Genomic DNA, 15,684 nt, shown 5'->3' with positions numbered 1-15,684 from the left:
TTTTGATGAGATCCCAAGAAATGTTCTTTTTAAGACAAAGAGAGGGTTCTTCTACCATGTTCTATAGCTCTTTATATCCCTGCCAGCACAGTGTTTTGTACTCAGTAGGTGCTCTATAAATATTTTTTAAATAATTGACAATGATTAAAAATGTCTAAATCAGATTCACCTGAATTGGACATGCTTTTTGTAACAGACTGGCATAAGCTTTTACCTATAATCATTGTGCCACAGGTGAGAAATTTTGCCTCTGGTATATTCTAATTCAAGGATCCTTTTTTTTTTTTTTTTTTTTTTTTAATTCAAGAAGTTTTTAACATGCTAGCTTGGTTTCTGGTTTTCTTTGCCTTCTTCATTCTACTAACACTTATACCCTTACAGTCTTCCTAAGGACACTATCTGGAAGCTGAGACTTGCTGGATGTTCTTATCACAACAGATTAATACATTTTGTAATGGACTTTCTTTAGTGTCTTTTGATGCTCTAAAAATCTCAAGCTTCCTTAGTGTTGGAGTTAATGATAGACATTCATTGCTTCTGTCTCCAAATTACTCATACTTCATCCCATAATAGTGGAGAAAATATATTTCTCTACAGAAATGTTATTCATATTTCATCCCATAAGGTATTGGTGTTCTCTACAGAAATATTATGAAAATAATATATCTAATTTATTAAAACTGTAGCTAACTAAGGATGATGGCATGGCTCATTGAAGTATAATATTACACATTTCCACATAGATATTGTTTCACTTCAAACTTACATGTCTGAAGACGGACTGACTTTGTACCTTCTGCGTCTTTCCTGCTCTCCATCTCCGCTCCCCGCTGCCACCCTCCAGCCATTGCCAGCTGCTACCCATCTCATTTAGTGGCAGGCTCCAAATCACGAAGACATCCTGACCACTTGATCCTTTCCTTTACATAATGCACATCGAATTCATGTTTGTGCAGTGTTGCACTGACCTCTAAAATGTTCTTGATATCAGAGGATTTGAGCCCTCTATGTTTTAAAGCCAGGTATGAGTACATTGCCTAATCTCCTTGTAGCTATGAAATTTTGGGGAAGGAGCTAAGAGTTTACCGTCAAATCAGCAAGAGGACTCGGATTAAAAATAAAATTTTAAGGAGGTTTTGATGTTAGATTTCATTTCTCTTCCATGTACTTGAGGAAGAATTTATTTCATCATCTCTGGAAACACCTGCTTTTTCCCAAACTCTGTAACCAGGAGACAGAACAGACAGTGGGAAATATTCAGAGTGTACAGCGTGCAGAAGGTGGCTGGTAAATGTTTAATGAATGAGGAGATGGACAGGTGAACAAAAATAGAATGGGAACGGCGAGAGGCCCTGAACTCTGCTTCTGTTTTGTTTTTGCTTGACAGCAATATATTTTTTGTTTTGTTTGGCTTATTTTTCTTTTTTTTTTTTTTTTTTTTTTTTAATTTTTTTTTTCAACGTTTTTTATTTATTTTTGGACAGAGAGAGACAGAGCATGAACGGGGGAGGGGCAGAGAGAGAGGGAGACACAGAATCGGAAGCAGGCTCCAGGCTCCGAGCCATCAGCCCAGAGCCTGACGCGGGGCTCAAACTCACGGACCGCGAGATCGTGACCTGGCTGAAGTCAGACGCTTAACCGACTGCGCCACCCAGGCGCCCCTGTTTGGCTTATTTTTCTAAGAGTGAGATAAATGCCAAGTTTAGAAAGACAGACCCACCTTTTCATATTAATCATTACTAGGGAAACACCATGAGTGTCTTAACCTACTACGTAATGGCATTTTAATCTGCAGGAAATCCAAGAGAGTGCTTTAGAAAGTGTTTGTAATTGAAGACTCAGTGGTGCCGATTTTGTGTTTAAAAAGAAAGTGGAGGGGCGCCTGGGTGGCTCAGTTGGTTAAGCGGCCGACTTCGGCTCAGGTCATGATCTCGCGATCGGTGAGTTCGAGCCCCGCGTCGGGCTCTGTGCTGACAGCTCAGAGCCTGGAGCCTGTTTCAGATTTTGTGTCTCCCTCTCTCTGACCTTCCCCCATTCATGCTCTGTCTCTCTCTGTCTCAAAAATAAATAAATGTTAAAAAAAAAAATTAAAAGAAAGTGGATGTCAGGGATATGTGGATTTCAGTCTCCTATTACTATAATCATAATAAAGTGCCAGAATTCTGAAAAGATTCTTAATATTTTTCTCATCCACTGATTGTCTTATTGCTAATATATCATCAACAAAATAATGTTAGCCACAATGTAATAAAACTGACATCATAATATTTGTCCTGAAGTTATCTCTCAATCACAGAATAATACAGTAACAGAATATTAATATTGTAAAGCTTCTAGTACTAAGCAGTAAAGATCAGTGAGGTTTTCTCGCTCATTTATTCCAGTGACTTATTCGTACCAGTTAATTTTATTCTGCCACATACTAAAGGATTGAAAGAGAATTACATCTTATTTCCCACTTCTGTTTTGTAGGGGAAGATGGTGAAAGGAATGGGAGGGGCTATGGATCTCGTGTCCAGTGCTAAGACCAAAGTGGTGGTCACCATGGAGCATTCTGCAAAGGTAATGTGTGCTGCTTTTGGAAATTCACAGTATGCCAAGATCCTGTACATAATCCAGGTCATGCAATCATGTTTTTTTATTGTTTTCTCAGGATCATTCAAATTGATAGCATTTATATTTTAGAGAGAAAGGCTGCAAATAAAAGTAGTTACTTATTGTCATTCAGCTAGACAGTTCTTTAACTTTGAGTGAAACAAATGGGGGGGGTCTTTATTTACTTTGCTTACACAATAAAAGTTAAAGCCATAAAGTCTTCAAAGTCAGTGAAAATATGTCAGGGCAGATGTTTTGATTTAGGTTTAAAGATGATTATAGTGGTTGCTCTGTGCTTGCAAAATGAAAAGTACAACAGAATGTGGCCTTTTAACAACAGTTATTTTCAAATGCATGGTGTGGTCTCTTACCAAAGCTGTGAGATGCCATTTTGAGAAGGGTTAGAAAGTGGTGGACTTGGTGATAAAGAGTATCCTTATTCTGTAAAGTATGATGCCTTTATTTTGATGTATCATTGAATATTTGTTGAGTGCTGATCATAATGTTAGATACTTCTATAATTTGGCAATGACCAAAACTACTCAAAGATCATTGACCTCGTGGAGTTTACATTTGGTGGTGGTGGTCGTGGTGATGATGATGATGATATATCATCATCCTACAATAATGATAACTACCATTTATCGAGCTTCCTGTGTTCCGACAGTATATTAAGCCCTCTCTGTGTATTTGCATGTATAAGCTTATGAACTTGATCCAGGTATTTTATTATGGTTTCAAAAACAGCTTCAGAGAGGTTAAGTAACTTGCCTGAGGTCACTAAACTAGTGGCACTGAGATTAGAACTGGGTATCTATGATTCCAAAGCCTAGTGTTCTAACTATAGAGCAATCAGTACAACTTTGTTCCTTGTTCCCAGCTCAGTGTCTTTAAACTAACTGAGCTTAATTGCTTTCCTAAGCTGAGTCCGTGGGTTTCTGATGATTTGCAAAATGGATCCTGGGTGGTACTCCCTTCATTATCTATGCCCTTTGTTCATTCTCCTTTTTTTTTTTTTTAAATAATTCTTAGGGTTTTTTTTTTTAATGTTTATTTATTTACTTTGAGAAAGAGGGAGAGCATGTGAGTGAGCAGGAGAGGGGCAGAAGAGATAGAGGGAGAGAGAGAATCCCAAGTGGTCTGCACTGTTTGCATGGAGCCCAGCGCAGGACTTGAACTCACGAACCATGAGATCATGACCTGAGCTGAAATCAAGAGTCAGATGTTTAACCGACGGAGCCACCCAGGTGCCCCTGATTCTTAGGTTTAAAACAAAATCTACCTGTTCTCACCTTGAGACCTGTTAATTTGAATGGAAGTGGTAGTTCATCTGCCCTGTTTTAATTTAGAGATGCAGCATCAGCATCTTGGGAGAGCACGGAGCTTGCTTCCCATGAGGGAGTTGTGTTACAGAGTGATGTGTGCCATGAAATTGTTCAGTTGTGAAAAGTGTAATAAATATGAAAATATCCTAAATTGGTTTGTAAACAGTGGAAACTAGGCAGCAGAGCATAAATACGGAACAATAGAAATGAAACCCACACAGGTGACTTCTGAGAGATGCCTTGTGAAAACATCCAAAATACTTCGTTTCAGAGGCAAAAGGATGCCAAGCATGCAAATCAAATCCACATCTTTTCTGGAACATAATGTCTATTTGGATAAATAGACATTTCTGACTTCGCTTTTGTTATTACTTTAATGTTGGTGCACAGATGCTGAAGTCCGACTCATTTTAGATTTTTTTCATGCATTTGTTTTCAAAGTGTTAGGCCTGTATTTAACAAACTCTTTTTCTCTCTCTGTTTGTTTTTCCAAAGTCTTTTGTCTCAGCCAAAATTTCTGAAAGAGGAAAAGAAATCATCCTTTAAACTTTTCATTAGAAATTCCTAACTAAAGCTTTTTATAGAAGCAGATATTTTTCCTGTTTTCTTCTTTCTAGGCAAAGTTTTCTTGGTGTCTGACTACCTTTGTTCTTAGGCTTCTCTTCATCTCTTGACGTGGCCTTCTTCTGCCCTCTAAGAATGGCAAGAAAATGAAGGAAAGTAGTAGCAGTATGAGTCCTTATTAGCTACAAGGCCCTGTGCTTGGCATTGTACATACTTCATGTCGCTAGCTTCTCAGGGACCCTTTTCAGTAAGACTGGGATGTGGGCAGGTTAAGAAACTTGTCCAGGTGTATGACAGAGTTCGGAGTCTCACTCAGGTCATGTGTTCATCATACCACACCGCACCGCATCCTCACCAGAGCCATCTCCACACCAGGATTTAAAACCAGCCCTTTTCTGAAAGCTTCAGGTTGCACAAGGATCACTCTCCCTTTTTAAATTTTCCCTAAGGCTCTCCTTGCTTTGGTGAGTCAAAGCAAAATACTTGTTATTCTTTATGCCTGGAATGCTCTTCCACTGATACCTGCATGGCTTGCTCCCTCAGTTCACGTATGTCTCTGCTCAATATCAGAGAAGCTTTTCCCTGACTGTTCTATAAAACAGAAGTCCCCCCTCTCCTGACCTTCATCCCCCTTTTCATTGGAATGTAAGTTCCATGAGGGCAGGGACTCCATCAGTTATAACAGGTGAAGAGAATCATGTCTGATGCCCATTAGGACTCAATAAATACTTGTTGAATTTATTAATTCTTCAAATAATAATACTTTGAACATGTAGAGCACCTTTAAGTTTTTCAAAGCAGTTGCAGGATTACTACCTCCACATTTTATCATTATGATACTCTTGTGAGGTGTAGGTCTCATTGTTTCCCTTGCAAAGAAAAACAAACAATTTCCTAGAGGTTAAATATTCTGATAAAAGTCAAGTTGGAAATTTGGAGCAAAAGCAAGCCAAGAACCCATGTATCCTGCCTTTGGGCCTCCGTTTTTGTTTTTTGGGTTTTTTTTTTTTTTTTTTTAATAACCTTTTTTGTTTGGCAGGTACCATCACCACTAACAACATAAAAGAAAGTACTTTGTTCTCAATATTGTGTACTGGATATATTTCCTAAGGGTAAAACTTTCAAAGCACAAAAGCAGGGAAATTCGGTCATAGTTGTCATTTATTGGAAACAAGCAAAGCTTGGGTACCTATTTTAGAGAACATAAATGAAAGCTCTATTTCTAAAAGAGGTTTAGATTTTATTTTTATTACAGTAGGAGGTCTGGATTCTGAAGGGATAAAAGGAATCGTCATTGTTACGACATTGGGAATAAATCTTTGTGAATGTCTTTCGATAATGTCTAGTCTATATCTGATAGCAAAGGTATCATATAGAAATCTTGAATGTAGTTTTACATTGTCTTTATTTTTTGTGGGGAGGAATTATAAAAAGTAAATGAGATTTCTTAGTCCTATTTATTTTATACCTTACCAAAAGCCAACAAATGTGAAAGATTTTTTAAACAAAAAATTCTTCCCTGGGAAACATTCTTGGAATACTTTTCAACAGCATTGAAAAGTATCCCAAGGTAAATAAAGTATTTATTTGTTGGGATAATTTATAATTAACACAGTTTCAGCTGGTGTAATATTTTTTCATTTATAAAAACTTGTCAATATTTTATAACTTGCTAATGAGACTATTTTGTGGCTAGGATCTGTTTAGAAAAAAAAAATTTACCTTAAAAAAATAGGAATGCTTACATGGTTTTGCCTTTTTATTTCTTCATTAATGATAGAAATGCCTGCCAAAAAAAATGTTATAATGGGGGGGAAAAAAAGCAGAACACAGTCCAACTAAAGCTCTTTAAAATGTCTTATAGAATTTAATTAAGCTAATAACTTTAAATTCTGAGACTTTGTCCATGGCTCTTCAAAGGAAAACTGACTCACAGAGAAGCTTTCTGAGGTACCACAACAATTCATGAATGGAAAGAGAAAATCATTCCTTTTCATACCTGGGCTGTCCCATCCTTAGGCTGGAGATCATAGGATGCAGTCTTTGGAGAGGAAATAAAAGGCCATGATAAAGATTTTTATATTATATTTCAGAAAAATGGCCTTGTATTCTAAGATCTCAAAGCCCCGAAGGCTGTTTTCGGAAAAAATGCCTTGCTATATGTATCATCTCATTTGGTTAGTCTTCCCCTTGAGAATGTGCCTGTAGCCACAAACCGTTATTACATCCACATAGAAAAACCATTTGTAATAGCAACTGTTCTCAGAGCTAGCTGAGTCTTTCTGTTCGAGTCCTTTAAGGATTGTTGGAATCCCTAGCAAATAGGTGCTGTGTAAAGGCCAAAATATCCCATGATTATGAATTCAGTGTGAGTAATATCATCTTGTCCTTTTACCCTTCATACCTTGATTGTCTTTCATTAGCCAGTCCCATTTTTCTTTTCTGTGTACCTCACCAGTCATAATGGTGATTGGACAGTCATGTGTTTTGTGATACAGCATTCCTGAATAGTTTGTATTTGTGGTGTGTGTGTGAGGGTGTGTGTGTGTGTGTGTGTGTGTGTGTGTGTGTACAAGCTTTGTCACCTGGTTTAAGAATTGAGACCAGTGGGAAGAAGAAAAGGCAAGTGGCAGTGACATTCAGGCTTTTATGATGTTTTGGCAAAAGCCCAAAAAGAGATCTGTCATAGGTTTCATTGTGCTACCAAAGTATTGAATATTCTCTTACAAAGTTCAGCCTACGTAGCCCATCTTTTCAGCAAGTTACTGGAAGCCCTGAAGCTTTAAGAGGGAGCAGGCATAATTCACTCTGCTTCTCTCCTAACTTATAAATGTGTGTGTTTCATTCTGCAGTCTTGAGATGTCTTGCTTCTCCCTTTGATCATGCCTTTATTTATCTCCCCAAAGTCTTGTAAGTCCCTTCACATACTTCTGCTCGTTGTGCTTCTCCTAGTGAGCTCACCGATGTTGGGAATGTGTAAGTACATATCTTGGGACTAGAAAGCAGCCTGTAGTGGTCCTTAGATACTCAGTCACATGGTATTTTACAGCTCTAGCTCTGTTGGAGTTCCTTCAGTTAGAATTATAATATTCAGACAGCAAGTCCTGAAGAACAGGGAGAGTGTTGCCATTTGAATGTGGTGCTTGTGTGGTGGTGTGTATTTTGGGTAGCATGAATGAAGTCTTAAAGACTTGGTCCTTTAAGGAACAACCAACTTCTAGAATTTGCTTTCTCTTATACTTCGTCATTAGGGCTTTCCCCAAAGAAGTTTCCTAAAAGAAGAACTATGTTGCAGCCACATTTAAAATAAGCACTTAACAGAAAAGATGAGCAATAGCGTTTTATGTAAAGCAAAATCTTATTACATGCACGCTCTGTTGCCTCAGGTGAATAAATGCTGACATCAAATGCAAAAATCATCATGTTGTGAAACAGAGAGCTTGTTATTTGGGATTAAGTTTATTGTGATAACATGAAGCTTACTATAGTGATAACCAGGGGGATTTATTATCACTTAACCAGACTCGTTACTGAAGAATTTAGGTCCAGGATTTTACACAAATATCAAAAGAATTAAAGAGAGATCACCACGAAGCAAGTAATACAAAGTACTATGGCCCTAAGTCATTTAAAAAGAAAAAGGTAAATTCCTCGGTGTTGCCATGAGGCCTGTAAGTGATCAAGCGGGGGGAAGAGAAAAAGTGGAGAGGCAGGTAGAGGAAGAGATTTAGCGATTCATCAAGGTTTTGATGAAGTTCACAAATAAGGACCGAGTGAAATCAGGAGCCCTCGGGACTAGTCAAAGCATTTTTAATGCTGTACTTGGTATCTGTTCCTATGCCTTTCTGGCATTTCTTCTTGGGGAAGAAAGAAAGAAGCAGAATGGTAAGGATGAAACAGACCTCACGGACCCTAAATATTTGTGTGTAGATTCTACCTCTCCTAGTTTATGACACTTTCAGAACATTTTGTGTGATTCCTACGGTGACCAGGTGAGGAAGACAAGGCAACCATACAGAAAACTACAGCGCAAAGAATTGAAGGCATCAAATGACCATTAAATGGCAGATAATAAGATGAAAAAAATGGCTCTTTAGACTCTTCGTACAGTGTTCTTTGCTGCCACACACACTACACTGCCTCTCTTTTTTAGGATTTAATTTTAAATGCTGAAAACTCAGCAATTGTTCCTCCTTTGTGAATCGTTAATCTATGCAGCCGCCATGCCCCATTGGAAGGCTCAGCCGGGCACAGTTAGAATAGAGCCCTGAAGTGGGAGTTAGTTAAATGTTGGCTTCATAGCTAACCTATTGTTGAATACTGAAATTGTGACATTCTTTAATCTCTTGCCTCTCATTTTCTCTTTTTCCTTTATCTGTGTTATGTGCTAGAGCTAAATGTGAATGGAGTCATCTAGCTACATTGTTCTCACTGCAAGAATACACCCGGTGCCAGTTTCCTAGGCCAGCCGTATGGTGTGTCCCCAAAAATGTCTTGTGGTTTCATTAGTTTTGTGGGTCTCAGCAATTGGGTTTAGGCCATTTTCTGCATAATCACATGTCTAACTTCTTTTTTTTTTTTTTTTTTTTTTTAATTTTTTTTTTTCAACGTTTTTTTATTTTTGGGACAGAGAGAGACAGAGCATGAACGGGGGAGGGGCAGAGAGAGAGGGAGACACAGAATCGGAAACAGGCTCCAGGCTCCGAGCCATCAGCCCAGAGCCTGACGCGGGGCTCGAACTCACGGACCGCGAGATCGTGACCTGGCTGAAGTCGGACGCTTAACCGACTGCGCCACCCAGGCGCCCCTCACATGTCTAACTTCTTATAGGAACATAAGAGCTAAAGAATTCCCTGGTAGACTGTGGAATTGTCAAATAGGTTTTGTGTAAACAATGGTAGCTAACATTTATTGAGCGCTTGCAAAGTGCTGGACACTTGAATCTCATTGAACCGTTGTGGTAGCCCCATGGGGGGAAGGCTGCTGGGGAAGCCCAGGCCCAGGAATTTTGCACAGCCCGGGAGGAGCAGAGCCAGACTTTACCCTCAGGCCCTTTGGCTCCAGCCCACACTCTTAACCATACACTATCCTGTTTATATAGCAGATAGTCCATGAAAGGTCTCTGTTAGTCCTGTCAGTTGAAATTCCTGATTCCTCCTAAAATGGAGTTCGTTGTTCATTAAAATCCAAGTAGTTTTGCTCACACCAGATGTGGATCGTGCTCAAATAATGAGAACAAAGTAAGAGCTCCCTGCAAAAAATGTTCTTCAGAGGCCCACAGATTGCTCCCTTTGTACCCAGGCAGGCCTGGAATTCACTGTGACATGCCTTATTTGAGTTATATTCAATGTAAGGAGACCTGACAACTGTACAAGCTTGAATATTCATCATTAATTTCAGCTCCTTAATTAAGCTTCTGTGACACGTGCAAACTTCCTTTGAAACTGGGAAGGAAAGTAGAGCATTAAAAATGAAGTGAAAATGAGGTTTTATTTCTACAATTATAAATTTTCTTATACAGTAAGATCCAGAAGCATATAACTTGTTATTAAAGGCATAATGTGTATCCATTTTATATGTATTTGGCACTCATTTTGATTAAATTAAAATAGTAGGGTTTGTCTTTTTTTGAAATCCATCTGGGATTTCCAGTAGACCTTTCATTTTCCTCCCATTCATTTATTCAAAAAATAATACTTTTTGTGCCATGCACTGGATGAAGTACACTAAAGCCTTTTAATTACTGGTGCATTGGAGAGTTGAAAGTTTATTGCGAGGAACAAAATCTTTTTAATTAAACCTAGTTATCTGAAATTCCTTGCCTATGACTGTACACTAGATCTGACAGAAATTTGAGAGAGATATAAGCCAGATAGCAGGTGCTTATTTTAGTGGTAAAACAGTAAGATGTCTAAAGATGATTATGACATCATGTGTGGTGTTTTAATTTATTATTTTATTTATTTATTTATTTATTTATTTATTTATTTATTTATTTATTCATTTGTTTATTTGTTTGTTTTTGGTAAGAGCATGAGCCAGGGAGAAGGGCAGAGGGAGAGAGAGAATCTTAAGCAGGGCTCCATGTCATGACTGTGAGATCACAACCCAAGCTGAAATCAAGAGTTGGTTGCTTAACCAACTGAGCCACCATGTATGGTGGCTTTAGGCCCCAAAAAGAATCAATAGAAGCATTTTTCCATTTTTTAGTAGAAGATCTAGAATATGATGAAGTAGCTTTCATCCTCAAGGGAAATACTAAATTAGGCTCCTGTTGCTTGATACTTAGAAAGGAGCTTAATGATAATTATAATCAGATCATCAGAGCTAATGTTTCAATTGTGTTTCCGTACAGGTGCCCCCTACATTGGGATGTAGGCTGGAGGAAGGAGTATAATGGGTGAAAACCTGCTTTCCATTCTTTTTTTGAGTATAGTTGACACACAGTGTTATATTAGTTTCAGGTGTTTAGCATAGCGATTCAGCAGATTTGTACATGATGCTGTGATCCCCAGAGGGGTAGCTGCTATCTGACCCAATACATCATTGTTACAATATCATTGATGATATTCCTTGTGCTGTGTCTCTTATTCCCACGACTTATTCCATAACTGGAAGCATCTGTCTCCCTCTCTGTTTCACCAGCCTGGCCCAGCACACCACCCCCTCCCCTCTGGCAATCATCAGTTTTCTCTGTATTTATAGGTCTCGTTCTGTTTTCTGTTTGTTTATTCAGGTTTGTTTGTTTTTTTGTATTCCACTTATGAGTAAAATGAGTAAAATATGCTGTTTGTCTTTCTCAGTCTGACTTATTTCACTTAGCATAATACTCTCTTAGGTCCATCTGTGTTGTCTCAAATGGCATGATCTCATTATTTTTATGGCTGCATAATATTCCTGTGTGTGTGTGTGTGTGTGTGTGTGTGTGTGTGTGTGCCCACATCTTCCTTATCCATTCATCTATTGATGAGCATTTAGGTTGCTTCCATATCTTGTAAATAAGGCTACAGTAAACATAGGTGTTCATACATCTCTCTGAATTCGTGGTTTTGTTTTCTTTGTATAAATACTCCGCTTTCTTTTCTTACTCCCTTTTTATTTTATGTTTGAAGAAAGGGTACAGTAGTTAAAAGAAAAAATACAGATTTAGGACAGCTCATACATTTTACTTATGAGCAAACTGAGGCTCAGACAAACTCCAGGAACAGCAAACAGCGGTATGAGAAAGTAAATAAAACCATGGTATACTATACTGCCTGGCTCAGCGATGAACAGTTTTAATGGTCATTGAGGCAGAATGGTGTAAATTCTAACCATTGAGTTAACTACAGTTTGCAGCCTAGCTCTAATGAAGAAGTGCAGATGACAATGGAGGACAGGGTTTTATAAGAGAGTTAAGTCTTCATGTACCACAATAAGAAGTTAGTACATAGTGTCTAAAATCAATTAATCAAGAAACAAATAGCATGGAACCCAGTTTGTAAAAAAGAAGAGGTAATAGGAAAATGTATAGATACAAAAGAAAATGCTAGAAAAAAAAATTGATTCCTGTTGAGAGCAGGTCCAAAAGTAAGTAAAGGAGGCTAGGCATTGGTGTTTTCATGTATGTTTTACTTTTCTAACAAAATTAATTTTAAGAAGGGTATTACACGTTCGCATCTCGTACATGCTTTTTATCCTTGGTGAATAATAGTTCGTGTTTGTCGAGGAGACCGTTCCCTGAAAAGGAAAAGGAAGCAGGATACTAGAAGTAAAATTTCTCTTACGTTATATATAAGGACTGAGACTTGAGAGTTTAAATTTATGACAAGGTGTTTCCCAACTAAGTCATTTCTGGCTTTTGCTATCCATTTGGTATTCTACCTAAATTATGTTAGGAACAGAAGCTATCCCCAGAAAGAAAGCAAAAGCATGACTGTGCAAAGATTTTGAAACAGCCTGTACTTAGGAGATGCTTTCTCTGATAGTTCCTGTGTGTCCTATCATTATTCCACTTCTAAGTAAGAATTGGTCCCTAACTACTCTTTTGATGTTCCTTCTTTTTAAAACAGGGAAATACACATAAAATCATGGAGAAATGTACATTGCCACTGACTGGAAAGCAATGCGTCAACCGCATCATTACTGAAAAGGTACAGTGCCTCTTTTCATTTCCTCTAATGTCAGCCAGCACTTTTTTTCTTATTTATAAGACTTCTTAGATTTTTTTTCATCACCCTCTAAAAGGGTATGTTGGTAGTCATAGGATTAAGTTAATCTGTGGGTAGACTGAATAGGAAAATTCGTCAATTTAATGTTTCTAAAGGTAGAATCCTTGACATGCACCTCTCTGGTGTGTATACCATGCAGCATATACACAATTGCACTACTGTCCTTGGTAACTTTGACAGTATATATAATCACAGAGAAGTTTTATTCATCCTTTTACTTGGACGATTAACATGTCTAAGATGGATGATGTATATAAAGTTAAGAATATAGTAATCATTCCTACCTTTCTTCTTTGCTTTCCCAACTCACAAGTACAAATTGTTTGATTTCATTTTAGGAAACTCTGTCAAAATTGGGGTTTTCATCTTTTGGGTTCAAAGGCCCCACAGTGAGCCAAGAAATCTATTCTGTGGTTCTTGCATGCTTTCAGCTCTTTTATAAAAAGAACTTCAGAACACACGAGCCATTCTACTGCTTTTCTAGATTTTTTCTTCTTAGATGGAAAATGTTGGTAATGGTGTGACTGAAAGCTGCTCACATCTGAGAGAAGCCTCACTGGCAGTTGTCTACAGTCATCTTTCTGACCCAGACTTGAACATAGAATGTTGGAATGACATAATTCTCCTAAGTGAGCTAGGAGGGTGCCGTTTTCTTGATTCAGTGTCTTGATGAAACCAAAAAACAAAATTATCTGTATCAGGATTGGTTTGTTTGGATGCTGTTCTTTTTGCAAGAGCCACAGGAACAGCATCTTGGCATTAGTCTGGTTTGCTGCCTCTCACTGAAGTGTGGTAAGAAGCACCCTAACGCAGCCCTTTGAAGTAGGTTCAGAGGTTCATAGTACTTGACAGATCCACATTTTACTTTTTAAACATTTTTTAAAATGTTTATTTATTTGGAGAGAGAGAAAGAGAGCAAATGCATAAGCGGGGGAGGGGCAGAGAGAGAATCCCAAGCAGGCTCCACGCTGTCAGTGCAGAGCCTGACGCAGGGTTCAGTCTCATGAACCGTAAGATCATGACCTGAGCCGAAATCAAGAGTCAGATGTTTAACCAACTGAGCCACCTAGGGGCCCCCACATTTTAAAGAGCATTGTGTTGTAAATGTTGCCTTCCCCTAGGACTGTTTATGTGGAGTTCCATAAAGATGATTTGTAGAGAATAGAAATTGGATAAAACTACAGAATATTTTATTTCACCATTCATTCCCTGAGTCTTACCGCTTCTTGAACCCCTACAAAATTGTGGTGACAGGACTTACTGAAAAGATTCTATTACTTTGAAAATAACGACAAAGCAGTCCTCAATCCTGTTTTCTTTAATGAAGTGGTAGACCTTCTAAGGATAATTCCAGCAACATTTTCCCATTGATCTTCCTCTTCTCCTAAGTAAGCCCTCTCCCCCATCCCCACTACATGTGCTCTCTGGCCTTGTTCTTACCAGTTCACTGCTCTTACCTGCAATATGTTCCACTCGACTCTGCCTCCCCAAATCCTATCCATCCTTTAGGCCTCATGCAGTTTTCCTCTTGATCACGAAGAGGTTTCTGGCCATCTTCGCACTCCTGCCTGTGCCTCATCCTCAGTCGTGCACCATTCATTTGGACACCTGTCATCTCATACCTACATTTCCTTATGATATAACAGACTATTATTTACCTTACTGCCATTTATAAAAACTTGTATCTATCCTTTCTCCCCATTCACATTGTTGTCTTATACATTTATTCATTTAATAAGGATTTTGTGAGCATCTTCTCTGAACTAGACTATTACCAGCAGTGTGCTACAGAAAAAGAGATCAGTCTCCACCCCCAGGGAGCACATTCAGGAGGGTTGGACAGCGTGCATCTGGCAATACCCGAGGCTAGGGTAATAAATGTGAGAAGAGCCATGCCAGATGAGGAGTTAGGAACACAGGAGAGAAGAAGTCTGCCTAACAACCTGGGGAGAGTGTCAGGAGAGGTTCGAATGGTATCAAATACAGACTTGTAATGGGTTTTGCAAGGCATTTCACAGACTCTACCTTTTCTCCTCCAATCTCAGTTTCTCTCTTTCCGCTTTTAAATTCTCCCCACTTCATCTGTTAAAATGCTGTGAATGGTGTTGCCTTCCCTACCCTCCATGTTCTTCTGGGATTCTGCACATCTTGTTTCCCTCCCTAGAATGTTCTTCTCACCCTTCCCATCTAGCTAATTCCTGCTCATTTTTTTTATGTCTTAACTATATGTTTCTTTCTTTGGCAAGTCTTCCCTTTCTCTCCACAAGTCTTCTGGGTGCTTCCCTGAATCCTAGTACGTACCCTAATTCAGCACTGACCACTGTATTGAAATAAACTCTCAGCTCTGCCTGTCTCACTCGTCAGTGTTTATCCAGTACTTTGCATGATGTTTGCTCATACGCAGCGAATGCTTGTTGAATAAATGTAGTACACTTCTCTTGATGGAGAAAATTGATAGATTCAGTGATGAGTCTTGAAAGGTAAGTAGGAGTTTTACAAGTTAGAATAAGACCAAAGAGGCCCTTCTGGGCTAAGGAAAGGAAATAGGCAGAGTTGTGGAGCTATTAAGAATAAACAGCCAACCCAAGGACCTGCCAGCTGAGCAATGTAGAGCGAGGGCAGGACTGGACTCTGAAGGTTACAGTTGAAAAGACAGTGAAGGGCTAAATTATAAAGGAATGTGAACACCTTGTTAAGAAATTTGAGTTTTATCTGGAAGGCAGTTGGGAGCCCTTCAATGATTTTATTTTTTATTTTTAGACTTTTTTTAAATTTTATTTTTTTTAATTTACATCCAAATTAGTTAGCATATAGTGCAACAATGATTTCAGGAGTACATTCCTTAATTCCCCTTATCCATTTACCACATCCCCTCACCCACAACCCCTCCAGTAACCCTCTGTTTGTTCTCCAAATTTAAGAGCCTCTTATGTTTTGTCCCCCTCCTGGTTTTTATATTATTTTTCTTTCCCTTCCCTTTATGTTCATCT

The 15,684-nt window shown here is 38.5% G+C and overlaps 1 protein-coding gene across 1 annotated transcript in view; it reads left to right on the top strand.

Annotated features, from left to right (window-relative positions):
- Nucleotides 1–15,684, top strand: part of OXCT1 (3-oxoacid CoA-transferase 1) — a 138,914-nt gene that overhangs the window by 109,031 nt on the left and 14,199 nt on the right. The window contains exons 14-15 of the mRNA XM_058718573.1: nt 2,473–2,562; nt 12,536–12,616. Of these exons, the coding sequence (XP_058574556.1) occupies nt 2,473–2,562; nt 12,536–12,616 (171 nt within the window). The remainder of the gene's footprint in view (nt 1–2,472; nt 2,563–12,535; nt 12,617–15,684) is intronic.

This window comes from Neofelis nebulosa, chromosome 1 (assembly GCF_028018385.1).
Source record: "Neofelis nebulosa isolate mNeoNeb1 chromosome 1, mNeoNeb1.pri, whole genome shotgun sequence".
NCBI lineage: Eukaryota > Metazoa > Chordata > Mammalia > Carnivora > Felidae > Neofelis > Neofelis nebulosa.
This window is presented reverse-complemented; position numbering and strand designations above follow the sequence as displayed.